Source organism: Vigna unguiculata, chromosome 2 (genome assembly GCF_004118075.2).
Source record: "Vigna unguiculata cultivar IT97K-499-35 chromosome 2, ASM411807v1, whole genome shotgun sequence".
Classification (NCBI taxonomy): Eukaryota; Viridiplantae; Streptophyta; class Magnoliopsida; order Fabales; family Fabaceae; genus Vigna; species Vigna unguiculata.
The window spans coordinates 21,837,490-21,854,832 of record NC_040280.1 but is presented as its reverse complement, the minus strand read 5'-3'; the positions used below and the strand labels follow the sequence as shown (position 1 = coordinate 21,854,832).

The following is a 17,343-nucleotide window of genomic DNA, read 5'->3' as shown; positions in this document are numbered from 1 at the left end:
TATTCAAATTTTATATTATTATGCTGTTAAACATTTTCCACATATGTAAGTGATGGATAGATATACTTAGTAATTAAAATGATTGAAAATTATAGGTTTAACATTTCTTAATTTTTGTATATATTAGAGAAGATAAGAAAACAGAATTAAAAGTGGAGTATTTTATTCTCCCCATTCATCCCAAAGAAAAAATATTCTCCTTCTCAACTAACGTTTTGTCTTTGAATATGTAGAGGAATATGGTTAAGCCCATGCACCTAATTAGTTACACGCTAAGCATATTTTACCATTTCAACACGCTTTGTGATAAAAGAAAGAATAAATTCCCAAATTTTTTTAATATTAATGTATTAATCAACGTTTTCTGGATACTAGTAATTAGTGAGAGTCTTAATATTGTTTACAAAGATTAAGACCACCTTTTAAAACTTTGCACAAAGAACAACTTAGATAGCCACAATTAACGAATCAACTTAATCAACTTTTTGTTGAAACGTTCAATAAAATGACCTAACAAAGCATCTATTTATCTTTAGTTAGTATAATCCTCCGGCATTGACTGAAAAAAAATTTAGTAGTTCTTTTAGTGAAAGTATTTGTAAGTGTTAAATATTTTTTTAATATATCTAATTAAATTTGATTTTAATATTTATTAAAAGGAGATAATATTTATTAAAATGGTATGAACATTTTATTTGTACAAACAAAACTATATCATCTCGTAAAATTATCATCTCTAATAATATTATCTTTATTTAACGAAAAAGATATTTTCTTTTTTTCAGTAATATATATATATATATATATATATATATATATATATATATATATATATATATATTCTTTGTGGTGATTTTTAGTAAATGCCACAAAGATTCTTTTATTTTCTTCTCTTTCTCTCTCGTAAAGAAAATTAATTCCATGTTGTCATATAAACATATTAGAGAAGTTTTTTTTTTTTCATCATTAAAGAATCTTCTTAGAGTTGATATTAATCCTGTATTTGAGCATGATTTTTATCAATTCCAAGAACGAACCAAGGAAGAAGGTTCTCTTACTGGGTTTGGTTCTTTGAGGAAATTTTTAAAAAGAATAACAAAAAAAGTTGTGTCTCATTAGGTTTAATTATTCGAATGATAACCACTTTGATAAATATGTGTCAATTTTGTACTTGTTTTTAAAAAAATGTCAATTATATCCCAACTTTTTAAATAATGCTTCAATTAGGTCTTTTTCAGACAAAAGTTATTAACGGCGTATCACATGTTGGTATGTGATTTTTTTAATTTTTTTTAAATTGTCATGTGTCAGGTCCTTAGTGTGACACGTGATATTGTCAATGTCATGCGACAGGACAATGCCATGTGTCAGTATTACCATCAAATGTCATTGTCTTCATATCAATTTAGTCTATATATATATATATATATATATATATATATATATATATATATGCCTTAATGATTCAATTTAGTCCATACTTATGTGACTCTCATTTAATTTTGACACAAATTTTTTAATAATAATTAAGTATAAATATTTTTACAATAATTAAGTATTGATATTTATATTAAAATTTAGTGGTAAAAGTCATTTTATTAAGTCATTTTTAATAAAAAAAATATATTAGTATAACATTCATGCAAATAAAAAATTTGGTTTAAAATTAGTGAGAGACAATATTTTTCTATTTTTAAAAAAAGTAATAATTAACAAAACATGAGTTAATAATATACAAAAATGTAATATGTTAAAAAGTATTTTTTTAATTAAAAAATCAATATAATATACAAGTAATAAATTTGGTTTGAAATTGGAGAGAAACAACGTAAATATAAATACTTAATTTTATAAAAATATTTATACTTAATTAGTTTTAATTTTATAAAAAAATGAATTAAAAAAGTATTTCATTTATTAAAAAAATTGGGACAAAATTTAAAAATACATGAGTAAGGACTAAATTGGATTAAGAAGACATATATGAAGATTAAATTAGACAGTGACTAAATTGGATTTGATAGTGACATTGATACGTAACACTAACAAGGTCATGTATCACACTAGGGACCTACACATGATAATTTTTTTTTTTGCAAAAAAAATTAAAAAAAAAAACAAAAAAAAAAACTACAAACCGATACGTGATACGCCGTTAACGATGTTAATAATTTTTTCTAAGAGGGACTTAATTGAAACATTTTTTCAAAAGTTATGATGCAATCGACACTTTTTTAAAAGTGAATACGACACACACCTGTACCAGAGTGAATGTCAGACGAGTAATTAAACTTTTTTTACACTAGTTTGATTATCAGAAGATCGTGAAATAATTGATGTCAAAAACCATTATCATATTACCTTTTAAGCCAGCCTTCTCTTCATTTTTTTTACCCAAGAAAACTATTTTTTTTTTAGTAAATGGCGTTTTCTAAAGCACCAACCAAACTTAATTTCCTTACAAAATAATAATGTAAAGAAGGGAAATATTTACTTAATGTGAGGTATCAAGGTTTTCTTCTCACTTTGGCCAAAATAAGAAGTTAATTATTTTTGAATGTTTCCTTTTTTTTTTTCCTATTTCTTCACACAAACTTCAGTGCTTACTTATCTTCTAGAAATTTGATTTCATCAAGTAGGTTATTGGAAATCCTAGTTCATATTAAAGAAAAGACTTTGGTACACCTATCTTATAGGTCAACATAAAAAAAAGTTCATATTATCAAACATAGAATTTAAAACAATTGAAACTCGAGACATGACAAAGATACAAACAGGTAGATTATATTTTATAAGAGTTTATTTAATTAGTGTATATATGATATATAATATTTTTAAGATTTAATATTATTTTTGTTATAATTAACTGACTTAAAATATTATAACAGTATATTGAAATAGGACATGGATTAATTCACTATTTAATAAACTTATAAACTTGACATCTTATATAATAAAAAGTAAATAAATATATAACTTAAAATTTATATAAACTTAATATAATTATGCAAATAGAATTGATTATTTGTTTTTATTTAATTAGTTAGAAAATCAAGTATTGAGAAACATTTTGGATGAAGTAAATTTTGATATTTAACTAAATAAGTTTTTTTTTTCCACAAAATGTATAATCTAAATTGTTTTCTATATATAAAAAAGAGAGGCTGGTTTGGCTTCGGCATAATAAAGCTTTAGCCTTCTGTGAAGTGATCAAACCTAGATTTATATAATAATAGGTAATTGGCTTAATTAATTATGCAAAGGAAAAAACAACAATAAAAAACATAATTAATTAATTTCATTAATACATTTTAACGATTTTAAAAATTTATTTAAGCAAATAATGAAATGAAAAATATGATAAGAATATTAATATTATATGTTATAAATTTACTTCAAGAGCATAATTTTACACTCTATTTGGTAGAGTTTCAAACACAGTGGATATTAGATAGTGAGGAAAAATAGTAGTTTATCAAAATTGATTAACTTATATTTTTACTTTTCTTAAATTAAACATCGTAGAATCTACTCCATTTCTCATTATTTCCATTCACAATATTTGTATCCTTTTTTCATGTATTTATGTTACTCTACACTTATTTATTTTCTTCCTATCAAACACATTAAGAAAGTCACATTTTTATTTTGTTTCTATTTATACAACTAGAAAAAGAATATTCTTTTCCCCCTCTCCTCTTTCTTCCATATTAAATAATTTAAAATTTCACTCAGCATTTTTTTTTAATCACTTGTTTTTCTATTTACGTTCTGTTCTTTTATTCCTTTCTTAAACCAAGTACAAATTTTATAGCTGATTTTGTTGCGATAACTTCAAAAGTTAAATCCCAATGCTATAAATAACCCTTGCTTACAAATATAACCAGCTTTTATGGTGATTAATAAATAACCATCAAGTGGTAGAGAAAGGTCGCATTCCAATGCTATTTATTATACGCAGTTTTCTTGAACCATCTTTTTAATAACTTAAATTTAATCATGAATGATATTTTTTGCCCTAATAGGGTATTCTTTTCATAAAGTAATGATGGCAAGATTCATCAAATTTCCCATTCACAAAAGAAATTATAAATGATGCATTGCCTTTCTTTCAATATATTGAACGTCGTTATCATATTTTGATTTTCTTATACGCCCAACTTTTGTTCTACCAACCTAATCATTATCACATAGTCACAACATGTTAATCAATGATATGATGATTCCACATTTTTAATATTAAACTCTAGACAATCTATTTCTTAATTTATATATTACTTATGAGATGTCAAATATATAAGATTTCATCACCAATAAGATCAGTCAAAAAAGAAAGAAACTAAAAAAAAAAGCATTATAAATGAGTTAAATGATAAAACACCATTGCACGTAGAGACAAACCAAGATCATTATGAAATTGAAGTTGAAGTTTTGTTTGACATTTTCCCCTATTTTATGTAACTGAAACCGTGTACTTGTAATAGTGAAGTTTCTATGTTGACGATAAAAATGTCTCCATCGTCAAAATTTCCACATTCTTTCGGGGAACTTGCTTTATCAAATTGATTCATTCATAATCATTGAACATTAAGATAAACAGTGGCTAGTCACCATGGAACTAAATATCATTATTGGTTTGGTGAAAATTCATTACAACAATTCAAGGAGAGGTTCATTTGTCCCCAAACATAACCCATTTGTCCTAATTAAGAATTGGAATGATAATGACATTTTTGGCCAATCTTTTTTGAAGAAAAAGTTTGATCATTTCTCTCTCTCCTGTAATATATAGCAATTCAAGTGGTGAAGAGAAACCCTAGACTGTAACATGTTTGTACAGTAACACTGTGATGAATTTGATCTTGTGAATCACACGGTGAGATATTTTCCACAAAAGTTCAAGAAAATCAATTAATCAACATGTGGTGGGCAAATATCGATTACGAGAGATATTATCCTTTTTAAATAGTTCTTAGAATCTCCACAAACTGATCATTATTTTTTAGCAGAAAGAAAGATCAGGTTAAGGAGAATGTCATAACATAACATCAGTGTCAGAAATTCAAATATGTCATGTTTGATGAATAAAAATTAAGAATTTGAAAGGAAAATAAAGTGATAAAAGGGTGGTACAGATCTAAATGTGATTCATATCCAGCACATATATCATAAAAACCTGAGCTTTAGGGGACCCATGTTGGTGGTGTGATTGAGGAAAAGGGTACTAATATGAATGTTGGTGTCTCAACGCAGTGAGCTTTGGTTTGCTCTCCAAACACAGATTTGGATTGACTACACGCAATATACGGACATGGATAAAGGTACTGAGAACTTTACATGAGTGTGTGAAACGACGTCAGATAAACGCCAAAAGAACAGTAGCAAGCAACAACGTAGAACTTGGTCCACAATCTCTGCATTCTGCACCACTCTTCCACACGTTCGCCTAATGATCTCACGCCACGTGGCACACGGGACCCTCACGGTCCTGCCAACTACAACAACTACCCTCACTGTATCGTATTATTACTATTATTATTTTCTTAGAATCATTATAAGGATGAAAATTTTGACTTTTTTTTTATTGTTTTCATTTTTCGTGTTCTGTTTCTCTGGGGTAGCTTATTTATTGGTTTCATTATGATACGGGGGCAAAGAAAGTGGAAGTCTTTCTCGTAACTTCAACAAAAAGCCTCAGCGGGTAGCTTCTTGAAGTTCTCCTTTTGATTATTTATTCACTCTTTCTATTTGGTTTGTGGTGTTTTCCTTATCATGGTGGTGTCTATATGACAGAACTTTCTGGGGTGGTGAGGGATCTGAGACAAAGGTGTTGATGATATGGGAGCGTGTGTTTCAACTCCACAAGGGTGCGTGGGAGGGAGGTTGAGCTCTTCCAAGAAGAAAACCAGGAAGAGGGGTAGGAGAGAGGGACTCAGGAGAAGAGTTACTTCACGGTTGTGTAAGGGATCATTGGACAAGGTTGATGTGGCAGGGTTGCCTGATTGTTCCTTTGCCAACCCCACTTTCCAAGGTTGATGTTTTACTGCATCTTTTTTTTTTTTTTTTGTTTCTCAATCTTTTGTTTCGTCTTCTGGGTTGCATTTCCGTCAAAGGATTCTCGGGAGTGAAGGTTGTAAATGAGAGACCAGACATATATATGTTCGGTTTTCTTTTTGTTTTGAATTGCAATTTTTGTCGGAAACTTAGAATTCTGTTGTGGCGAGTCTGAAACAATTGTTTTGGTCCTTTTGGGGTAGTTGGAGACTTGAACTTTGGGAAATGTTGGTGGAGTTAGTCACTTGGCGTGTAAAGGTTGGTATAGTCATTGGAAATCCGAAGCTGCGAAGAAATGGATGTTAATAATCGGTGCAAATTATCGTCATTTTCAACCGAAAACATTGTCAATATTGTTGAGTTGGTGATATACTTGCAGGCTTAGCTAAGCTATTTCTTTTTTCATTATGAAGGGAGGAGTTGAAATTTAATTTTCAGACTAAGACTTGGGATAAACGTAGTAAGACTTCAGGTGGAAAAAAGTGGTGTTGAAATTCGTGGGTAACAGTAGTACTAATATGAGGTCTATGGGTAGGTGGTTGAGCACAATTGTAGTTGGTGAGTTGTGCATTTATGATATGCCTCAACGAGTTCATAAAACTAGCATTAGTTGCTGGATTTAGATCCATATTATTAGTACTTACATTTGAAGCAAATTAATGTTAATTCTGTCATTAGGAATATCATTTCAGACCCAAGTCACCTTTATTAAAGATAAATTCAATCTAACATCTAGTTTTTATTACAGCTACTGCAGAAACCATTTTTTTCTTCTGAAATCCCTTGTAAGCTTTAGTTTGGCTTTTATCATTCCTAATTTTAAATTTTGGCAACAGGAACAGGAAGTATTGAAGAGGCATGGTTTGATTCGGTTGCAGTATTTGACTCTGACTGTGATGATGATTACCAGAGTGTTCCTGATGGTATAATTTTCAGTTTTAAATTTAGTTATATTTTGCTCCCTTCATCTTTGATTTTTAGATACTATTACCTTAAAAATTATAGTTAAGACAATTTATGTCTTCAGATGTTGTCTCTCTGAATGGGATTGAAGGAGGGTCTGCATTGAGTTTTCCATCTTCAAGAAATGCTAACCATGGAGTTTCCACAGATCAAGTTCAGAAACAGGAGTTACAGACAGGACATTTTGCTAACATTTCTGAGGCTTCGAGAAGTTCAGATGTTCAATATTCTGGTGTAGATGTCATTGATTCTCCTCGTGAGCCAGTGTTCCTTGACGAAATTTCCTCAGTGGACGCAAATTCCAACAAGGATGATGGACTTTTGGATAACTGTGGGATTCTTCCGAACAATTGTTTGCCATGTCTTGCATCTACCATTTCTTCTGTTGAAAAGAGAAGATCATCAAGTTCCAGTCCTCCTAATGCAAGGAAAAAGACTGCTACAAAAGTTTCCTTCAAATGGAAAGAAGGACATGGGAATGCTACTCTATGTGAGTTGAGTTGAAATTCTTGAAACAGTTTTCTTGTGACTCTATGCTTCATTTTATCTTAACATTAGCCTAAGTATGTTTAATAGCTTTTTGTGTCTAATAGCTGGAAAGAAAACATCTTTCCAGGAAAATGCAGATGCTGTAATTCTTATTTACGTTCCCTTTTCTTGTTTTCAGTTTCCTCAAAGACGCTTCTACAAAGACCAATTGCAGGATCTCAAGTACCCTTTTGTCCAATTGAGAAGAAAATGCTTGATTGTTGGTCACAAATTGATGCAGGCACTTTCAAAGTTCGAGGAGTAAATTATTTCAAGTAAGATTAAGATTTGTCTGTAATCTGTTTGACAGTGCATGTTCTCCCACGTGTTAATAAATGCATCAATGTTTTTAAAGTCAAAATAAGATGTTTCACAGACAAAATAACGTTTGACTTTGCTGTTGTTATGCAGGGACAAGAAAAAAGACTTTGCTCCTAACTATTCTGCATATTACCCATTTGGTGTAGATGTTTTCTTGTCCCCACGGAAAGTAGACCACATAGCTCGCTTTGTGGAACTTCCTGTTATGAGTTCCTCTGGGAAATTTCCTCCCATACTAGTTGTAAACGTTCAGGTACTCCTGCATTGCTAAAACCTAGTTATACTTTTTGGTATAATTCTAATCCTTAGTTTTCTTTTTGCCTTTTAGTTAATATGGTATTGTCAACAGAACAATTTATGAAATTGTTGCTGCTGCATATTCTTATACTTTTTGGTTTTGTGGAATATAGGTTCCACTCTATCCTGCCACACTTTTTCAAGGAGAAACTGATGGTGAAGGAATGAGCATTGTTTTGTACTTTAAACTTTCGGAAAGTTACTCCAAGGAACTTCCACTGCCTTTTCAAGAAAGCATCAGAGTAAGAAGGAGCCTTCATGTGTCAAATTTTAGTGCTCAATATTCCTGTTAAAATTGTTTTCATCTCTACATTTTCTTGGTCACTGAGATTATTGTCCACAAAATAAAAGGATTCAGAGTAACAACAGTGTGTGATGTATTAGCTCTATACCATGATTCATCTGATGAAAGATGAAAAACATTTTGTCTGTTAATTTGAATTACCATTTTGTCTGTTAATTTGAGGAAAGCTCTATTACTTCTTTTCACTGACCTATGTGTAGCTGATGAAACAATATCTATCTACATCTTTCTACAGAGATTGATGGACGATGAAGTTGAAAAGGTAAAGGGTTTTCCTGTAGATACAATTGCACCCTTTAGGGAAAGGTTGAAAATTTTAGGCCGTGTTGTGAACTTGGAAGATCTTCATTTGAGTGCAGCAGAGAGGAAGCTTATGCAAGCTTACAATGAAAAACCTGTTCTTTCACGTCCTCAACATGAGTTTTTCACGGTTTGTCTCATGACTCATCCTCCAAGACACTGATTATGATGGTTTCTTTCAACCAAAAAAACCTGATATAAGTTAATATAACTACTGAACTTGAATGATCTTGCAGAATGAGAAAACCAAGCTGTTTTTGCTTGCATAAACTCATTTAATCACCCCATTATTTTGATAGCATCTTGAAGCTGAATATGACAGACAGAATCTGAACGTGACGTTCTATACATGCATAGGTGTTATTATACTTTAATGATAAGGTGGTCCTGCTTGTGTCCACATTCATTTCATTCTGTGATTAGTGATGACAGTTAGTGGCAGCATGATATGTCTCAAATTTTGTTTATCTAGCAGTTAATTCAGAAACAAAAAAATGAATGAATATCATGAAATTAGGACTTTGTAAAAGTGAAAGGTAAAGTTCTAGTTTTTTCTGTGGGCTCCTTCTCCTTGTTGATGTGTGTACTCTTTGGTTTCATCTTTATGGATTTCTTGTGTCATTTCACTATAAAAGACAAGGGACCTCCACGTGCAGTACTTTAATTTCTCACATTTCTTTCCAATCACCTAACGCTTTGATATTTCTAACCATTTAATGAACAATGTTATTATTGTTCATACAGCAAATTTTACAACTCAGAACAAAGGAAAAGTAACAGGACATGCAACATGCTATGTGATGTGAAGAAAGATGTGTACATCTTTTTTTTTGTCATGTTACTGATATTGTTTAGCAGAGTCACCTCTAAATCAAATAACTTTTTTCAGGGTGAAAATTACTTTGAGATTGATTTGGATATGCATAGATTCAGCTATATATCCAGGAAAGGGTTTGAAGCATTCCTTGACAGATTAAAGATTTGCACACTAGATGTTGGCCTCACAATTCAGGTAAGAGTTTCTCAAATGACAAAATCTATTTGTTTAACTACTCTTTGCATTCCAGTTTTCACGTAAAAATATCAAGTTGGTCTTTCAGTTTTTTTAAACTCGATTTGATCACAATTTTTAAATAATTTATGCAATTTGTTTTTTTTTTTTTTCTCAAATGTTTTGAAACGGATTAATGATTTTTTATCAAAATTGACAATAGAATTATATTAATCAGACCATCAAAGCAAAATCCTTATTAATAGTTAAATTTTGATGAAAAATTCTGGATCCGTTTCAAGAAATTTAACGAAAAGAATTAAATTGCATCAACTTTAAAAAATCGGAAGCAAATTGAGACTAAAAAAACTAGAGGACCAAATTTTTGGATGAAATCAGAAGCAAACAAACGAGTAATAAACCAAAATCTATTTCATTTTGTCTGATACTTAAACTGATTTTTGTAACATTTGGTTTATCAGGGGAACAAACAAGAGGAGCTGCCAGAACATGTGTTATGTTGTATTAGATTAAATGGCATTGATTACATGAATTACCAACAACTGGGGCTAACTCAGGATCCCCTCTGATATAAAAATATAAATAACATAAGCATTTGCAATCTCACACTATGAATTTCTAGAAGCTTTTCTTTCCGTGTATACTTTTTATTATCACATAAAATTCACTCGAGTCTTTTCAGAATATAATCCTGATAAAACTCAGTTACGCGTGAATTTTATCCGGTAATAATAAGAAAATTGTCATGGTTTTCTTTTTGTGATGAATCACAACAACAACATGCGTGTGATTGAAGATGCGAACTTGAAATGGAAACATGGACCTACCTAGGCCTACATAGTCATTGGTTGAATGAAAAATTTATTATGATAAAGCAACATAAATGGGAACACGTGGGTTCTGAAGAAATGTCTTTTTTTATGTTTATTTATGGAGGTGATTCCTGATTGTACAACTACCACAAGTGTAAAATGTAGTGTGTTGCGAATTGAACGTGTGTATAGTGATCGAAAGCAACTGGTGGTGGAAATGTTTGTGTTTGGGTTCAATAATATGAAGGCTGTGTCAGACGCATAACTCACCTAAGTGCTTTAATTGTCAAACCACAATTGTAAGAGTAGATTTCACAAATTTAAATTTTTAATATGTAACTACATTTACATTAATTGATTTTGTTTTTAACACCTATAGTTTAGTATTTTTTTTTGTTAAATATGTGATTGGTACTTTAAGTTTTAGTAAATTTTGTAATTAGTTCTTTTTTAAAACTTTATATCAATTTAGTCTTTTATTTTTAGAAATATGTGGATTTAATCTTTTATACTAAATTTTGTTAAGTTTATTTAATATTTTAAATGTATTTTATGATAATATTTGAGTTAAAATTAAAGTAAAAATGTATCCAGTGTAAACAATTTAAATATTATTATGAAATGTACTTCAAACGTCATATAAATTTAATAAAATTTAGTTAAAATGAGGTCAAAAACTTTAAAGAGTGATTAATTTCAAATTTCACTGAAACTTTAGGGACAAAAACATATTTAAATTTATTTTTATTACAGAATAAATTTCAACTCATTTGGGTCAGTTTGTCTATCTTTTGAACATAGTCTAATCATATTCATAATTCATTTAATGAGTTTTTAGATAGGGTATAGTTGGTTATATATATTTAGTAATTTAGCGATTGTCCTTTATTAAAAAAAGATAATAATAATAATATGTAATTAATCTTAAAATAGTTATTTTAAATTTACACAACAAAAAATAAAAGTAAAGAATTTCAATTACACATTAATGTTAATTTTTTTAATAACAATTATAGAAAGTGTTAAAAAGTGTGTTTAATTATCTTAAATATTAACGAAATTCAAATAAAATTAATAAAATCAAAATGTGTAACTTTTCTCTATTTTATATAATGTAAGCACAAGAAGTATTTTATCTAATAAATAATTGATTTAACTGATATTAGATTGGGCTCTAGCAAACATATTTTTAGAGTTGAGTTTTGTAAATGAGAAGAAGCCTACAAACAAATCCTCACATACAAGTCATATGATAAGGGGGGCTTCTCCCTGCACCTCCAATAATCTCTCCTGTACCCCCAAAACCTATTTTATTTCCATGTTTGCCCCTGGTTAAAAAAAAAGTTACTGTGTCTTTTTCTCTCTTTCACCGCATTGCACCCCCAAATACCCCTGCACCCCTCACACCCCTCAGCACACTGCACCCTCAAAACCCCTGCACCCGCACCCCAATAAAGCAAATAAAGCAGATTCCCTCCCTGCACGCACCTGCACCCTTGGAATCTTTGACCTAATAAGCCTCCACGCCTCCACACACTCTCCATCCTCATTCTCCCTCTTCTCCCTCTTCTCCCACAAATCATTCTCCCCACGCCATCCTTTTCTCATTCACAGAGTATCCTTTTCTCCTCCACACACCATTCTTCTCCCCACCGTTCATCCTTTCCCGCGGCTTCTCCATTTTTTACAAGTAAGTAATACTGGTTTTTTAATATTAGACAACATGTGTATATTTTTATTTTAATGCATGTGTATATTTTTATTTTAATTGATTTTATATGTAGCTTTTTCTTAAACCTGTTGGAAAGGTGGGTTGTGTTGATGAGTGGTGTGCGTTTGAGAGGAAGGTGGGTTGTGTTGATGAGTGGTGTGCGTTTGAGAGGAAGGGTTGTGGCGTTTTTTTTTTTTTAAGGAAACGGATTGTGGAATCCGTTTTTTTTTTGGAAACGGATTGTGGAATCCGTTTCCCGTTTTAATTTTTTTTTTACAAAACGGATTGTGGGATCCGTTTATTTTTTTTTAGGAAACGGATTGTGGAATCTGTTTCCCTTTTTTTTTTTTTTACAAAACGGATTTTGGAATCCGTTTTTTTTTTGAAACGGATTGTGTAATCCGTTTCCCTTTTTTTTTTACAAAACGGATTTTGGAATCCATTTCTTTTTCTTTTTAAATTAATTTTTTTTTACGAAACGGAATGTGGGATCCGTTTCCCCTTTTTATTATTTTTTTTTTACAAAATCCGTTTCTGTTTTTTTTTGGATGCCTTTAATGTTTTTTATTTAAATTCATTTTTTTATTTAAATTCGTTTGATGTAATTAATTTGATTGTGGTCCGTCTTCAGTTTGTGAAATTGAACCCACTTAGAGTGTTTTTACGAGGAAAAAGAGGAAAGATGATGTGAAATTGAACCTGCACTTACTACATTTAGAGTGTTTTTACGAGGAAAAAAAAAGGAAAGATGAGGGCGAGTATTTATTATTTATTATTTATTAATTTGTATTTTATTTTATTATAGATATGGTCAGGACACGAGGAAATATATCTAGACGTGGTTCAAATGATGCACCCGAGAGTTCCAGATAGGGTGGTGCACGAAAGAGACCGACAACATCGGCTCGTAGAAGGGGTCAGCATGAGGCTAATGTTGTTGAGGATGACGTTGTTGAGAATGAGGTTCCTGACGTTCCTCGGGAGGACGAGCAGGTCATTAATAACGATGGTGGAGGATTTCCTGGTGGGCCGTATGATACATCTTTATTGACGCAGTACCAGGATCATGTTGCACGCATGATATGGGATGGTCAGGTCAGTAAGAAGTTTTTATATATGTTTAATTTTGTTGTTGTTAAGTATTTTTATTGTTGTTTGTTTCTTCTGTTAGGATCGAGTTGTGAAAGTGGTCTCCCATATTAAAAAAGTTAAGAAATTAGGACGTCCTCACCCTGCTGTTGCACCTTTTGTGTTAGCTTCTGGATTATCGCCTTTGTGTGACATTTTATATGAATATATCGATCTTGGGTTAGTATTGGGTTTCGTGGAGAGATGGCATCCCGAGACTAATACTTTTCATTTACCCATTGGGGAGATGACCATCACTTTGGATGACGTATGGTCACTTCTCCATCTTTCCATCAGTGGAAACTTTTGCTCCACTGAAAATCTGGAATATGAAGATTCTGTTCAGATTTTGACGACACTTCTTGGTGTTGACCGGGCCATGGCATGTGTGGAGCTGAATCAAAGTCGGGGTGCACAGGTCTGACTGAGCTGGTTGAGAGACTTGTATCACAGCTGTTGTGAAAACGAGCTATGGGAGTTTGCTGCACGTGCATATCTTTTGCACCTTGTAGGGTGCACGATATTTGCTAACAAAAGCGCCACATATGTTCGTACACATTATCTCAAGCTATTTAGAGATCTCTCCACATGTTGTACATATGGTTGGGGAGTTGCTGCTCTTGTCCACTTATATGAGCAGCTAGGAGATGCCAGCTTTGCAAATACAAAGCAATTAGCTGGATATCTACCTCTTCTGCAGGTACCCATTTATATGACATTTTATTCTTTATTTGACTTGTTTTTAGTTTTATATGACAATGGTTAAATGAAATATTATTTGATACAGGCTTGGATATACGAGCACTTCCCTACATTGGGAAGGAAGCAAGTACGGGATACATATGTGGAGACCGAACCCCGTGCTCTACGTTATGTCACTGGATGCGCCATTTCCGCTATAGCTGATGTTAGAGTCCAGTTGGATGGCTTGACATATGATGGGATGATTTGGAACCCATATGTAGCACACAGAGCTGCTCGACAACTGGTAACACATGGCATGTTTTCTGGCTTCCTGAGGGTTGGGACCGTCGTACAACGTCATTTGCCGGAGCGTGTGTTGCGACAATTTGGCTTCATCCAGCCTATTCCACGACCGCCTAGTTCGGTTCCCATGATGGACTTTGAGGCTATTGATGATCGGTGGAAAAAGCACGAGCAGTTTGTTGTACATCAAGTGGTCCAAGCACCAGCTCCTTTTTCATGTTCAGATGGATATTTGCAGTGGTTTAGGAGAGTCTCCCATCCATACATTTTACGTGGAGCTAAGGCTGACCGACCTAGCCTTGTGCTTGTGCCCCGACTTCGTCGGAATTTGCCAGATGACATAACAGTTCAGAGGACGTCACCTTCATCATCTTCCAGTGGTTTATTGGTATGTAACACATTTAGTTGTTCATATTATTAGTAACTTTTAATATTTGACATTAACTTGTTATTATCACAGGGTCTCGTGAAACGCATCGTAGGTGGTCTTCAGCGGATGATAGACTGTAGAGACGTTACTGAGGGCACAGTTGCCTGGGATCGCACTCATGAGTTATTGCAGATGGCTCAAGATGGCGTTGAAGAGGAAGAGACTAGAGGAGGACGTAGAGTTCGAGGTCGACGACCATCTACGTCTGGATAGTCGATTTATTTGTATTTGATGTTAGAATTGACATTTCTATTGGATTTTATATTAAGATATTTCATCTATATATGGTATTTTATATTAAGTTATTTAATGTTAGCAATGAGGCCAAAATATATCCATCCCTTGGCCAAAGGAGTTAGAATTTTATATATTGGTAAAATAATTACAAACTACAACAGTAAAATACTTAAATACAATCAACACATATCAGTCTTCCATGAGATCTACATAACTACGATCCACTATGTGTAAATCTAGGAATGCTTGCATCCTATCTCTATAAAATGATGCCCACCCTTTTGCCTTTGGGTAACAATTGCTAGATGATATGATATCCACTGTCGGTAATGGACAGCCTTCTTGTAGACGAACCTGTAAATACGCAATTAGTCAATAGAGAAATAAAGTTCTTTATAAAAATAATATATATATATATATATATATATATATATATATATATATATATATATATATATATATATATAAACATATATACCTGCACAAAATGAGAATTGTAAACATGTCCGATACAAATTAGTCGATGTTGACTTTGCAAAATAGGTGGGGATGTACGAAGTGGGAATATAGTCAAATTCTGAACTGATGACAAGCACACGAGGATTACATTATACCGATTAGCAATCGCATACCCCATGTCTGGTATAGTCATCCACTTGTCTCAATTAGCCTGTATATAATTAATTAGATTATAATAAAACAAAATCATAAAAAACTTGTAATACATAAATTTCAACACTGGTGTATAGAAGTTATACCCCTGATGGTGATTGAACTAGCAAAGACTTTCTCAGTTTTTCCAGACGATCATAGCCTCCAACTAACGTTGCATATTCATGTCGCCATTGACTAAGTTCTTTGTATAGATCATGTCTGATTAGAGGTCACGACTCCTCACCCATACCCAACAATGCAGCAATGCATCTATATCCACAATGACCGTCCGCCACAACATCGACAACATCGAGTATATAAGGATGAAAAACAAGATTGAACTGTTCTAGCATGGGTATTACTTTCTCTTCAATTACACGTTTGCTCTTCACCTTGTTTTCTGTTTTTGCAACGCACGTGTCTTGTCTTGAGGACTCAATGAAGGCGTCCACATGCTCAAAATAGGAGGGATCACATTTGGTTGACTTCTTTGATCTATGACTCTTAGCTGCACCTTTCGTCTTAACTTTACTCGGTGGTGGTAACATCGATGTCATGGAAGGGATAACTATGTCAAGTAATTTATGTTTTATGGTCACTTTTCCTGCAATATCAACTTCTTTGAAAAGATTAAGCAGTAGATCAACCTCCCTCTGAATAGATAATTGCCCTTCAGATTGTGAAGACGAGACATTGGAGAAGCTCAACCTAGTCCACATGACATGAATTTCTTGGAGAGGAATAATCCCAGGATCATATCGTGCTAATTCACACGCACATGGTAGACCATAAGTTTGTCTGAGAATGTAGCCACAACGACTACTATGGAATCCAATCTTCTTTACTCTTTCCAACTCTGGAGCAAGGAGTTCTAAGGCACATCTAGAAATATTTCTCACTAATCTTCTATAACTCAATGCCTTATAAGAGTCACTGATCAGATTTAAACTTCTTTCAAAAGACGCCTTAATTTCGTTGTGTTGCAAGATAATAACGTTGTGAATTCCATCCCAACATGAACAAAGATCTCCCATACTACTTCCAAGAACTTTCTTCAGACTCCAGTGAGCAGACTCAACCCTAGTACAATTTATACAAGGAAATCATATAAACCATTAATAAAAAAAATTAATTAATAGCAAAATACAAACATACCTGTTTGATGTTGTATTCCCCAAATGCATAACTTTGTTCGTCCATGCCTTCACAAAGAATTTTTTATAAGGAATGATCCACGAGTCGTTAACATATTCAAAGAATACAGGCCATGGCTGGCAAACAAGCTCAAGACGATGAACACACTCGTTGAACTTTAATTCATCTTCACAGTCCATGACATTCTCCCAGGCTTGCAATACAACATCCCATGCATCAACAGAATTTACTAACATTTTGCACTTTGCCTGCACATTTTTTTGAATGTGGAAACGACATAGAAGATGATAACACTCAGGGAACACCATGCCAACAACATTCATTAGAGCAAGATCCCTATCAGTTACAATGACTTGTGGACCACCCTCGGACGTCATAAATAGACCTCTTAGCCTTTCAAGAGCCCAAATGAAATTATTTTACTTTTCACTAGATAAAAATGCAAAAGCG

The 17,343-nt window shown here is 32.4% G+C and overlaps 3 protein-coding genes across 4 annotated transcripts; 2 read left to right on the top strand and 1 right to left on the bottom strand.

Annotated features, from left to right (window-relative positions):
• Positions 1 to 5,544: 5,544 nt before the first annotated feature.
• Positions 5,545 to 10,856, top strand: LOC114173998. 2 transcript variants are annotated; one of them, XM_028058716.1, is made up of 10 exons: positions 5,545 to 5,701; positions 5,794 to 6,031; positions 6,891 to 6,977; positions 7,082 to 7,507; positions 7,685 to 7,820; positions 7,957 to 8,119; positions 8,277 to 8,405; positions 8,703 to 8,897; positions 9,657 to 9,779; positions 10,241 to 10,856. In XM_028058716.1, exons 2-10 carry the CDS (start codon positions 5,839 to 5,841, stop codon positions 10,346 to 10,348), a joined length of 1,560 nt encoding a protein of 519 aa, XP_027914517.1. In that variant the 5' UTR covers positions 5,545 to 5,701; positions 5,794 to 5,838; the 3' UTR covers positions 10,349 to 10,856. The 2 variants fall into 2 exon arrangements, with proteins under 2 accessions (XP_027914517.1, XP_027914518.1); XM_028058717.1 differs by lacking the exon at positions 10,241 to 10,856 and adding an exon at positions 9,512 to 9,583.
• LOC114174570 (protein MAIN-LIKE 1-like) lies at positions 10,710 to 15,060 on the top strand. The gene is made up of 7 exons (XM_028059405.1): positions 10,710 to 10,715; positions 12,376 to 12,438; positions 13,176 to 13,397; positions 13,474 to 13,840; positions 13,943 to 14,130; positions 14,218 to 14,805; positions 14,878 to 15,060. Exons 1-7 carry the CDS (start codon positions 10,710 to 10,712, stop codon positions 15,058 to 15,060), a joined length of 1,617 nt encoding a protein of 538 aa, XP_027915206.1.
• Positions 15,061 to 15,273: 213 nt separating this feature from the next.
• Positions 15,274 to 15,721, bottom strand: LOC114174569. The gene is made up of 2 exons (XM_028059404.1): positions 15,563 to 15,721; positions 15,274 to 15,438 (listed from the first exon to the last, which is right to left on the bottom strand). The coding sequence occupies exons 1-2, from the start codon at positions 15,719 to 15,721 to the stop codon at positions 15,274 to 15,276; spliced, it is 324 nt and encodes a 107-aa protein (XP_027915205.1).
• Between the last annotated feature and the right edge of the window lie 1,622 nt (positions 15,722 to 17,343).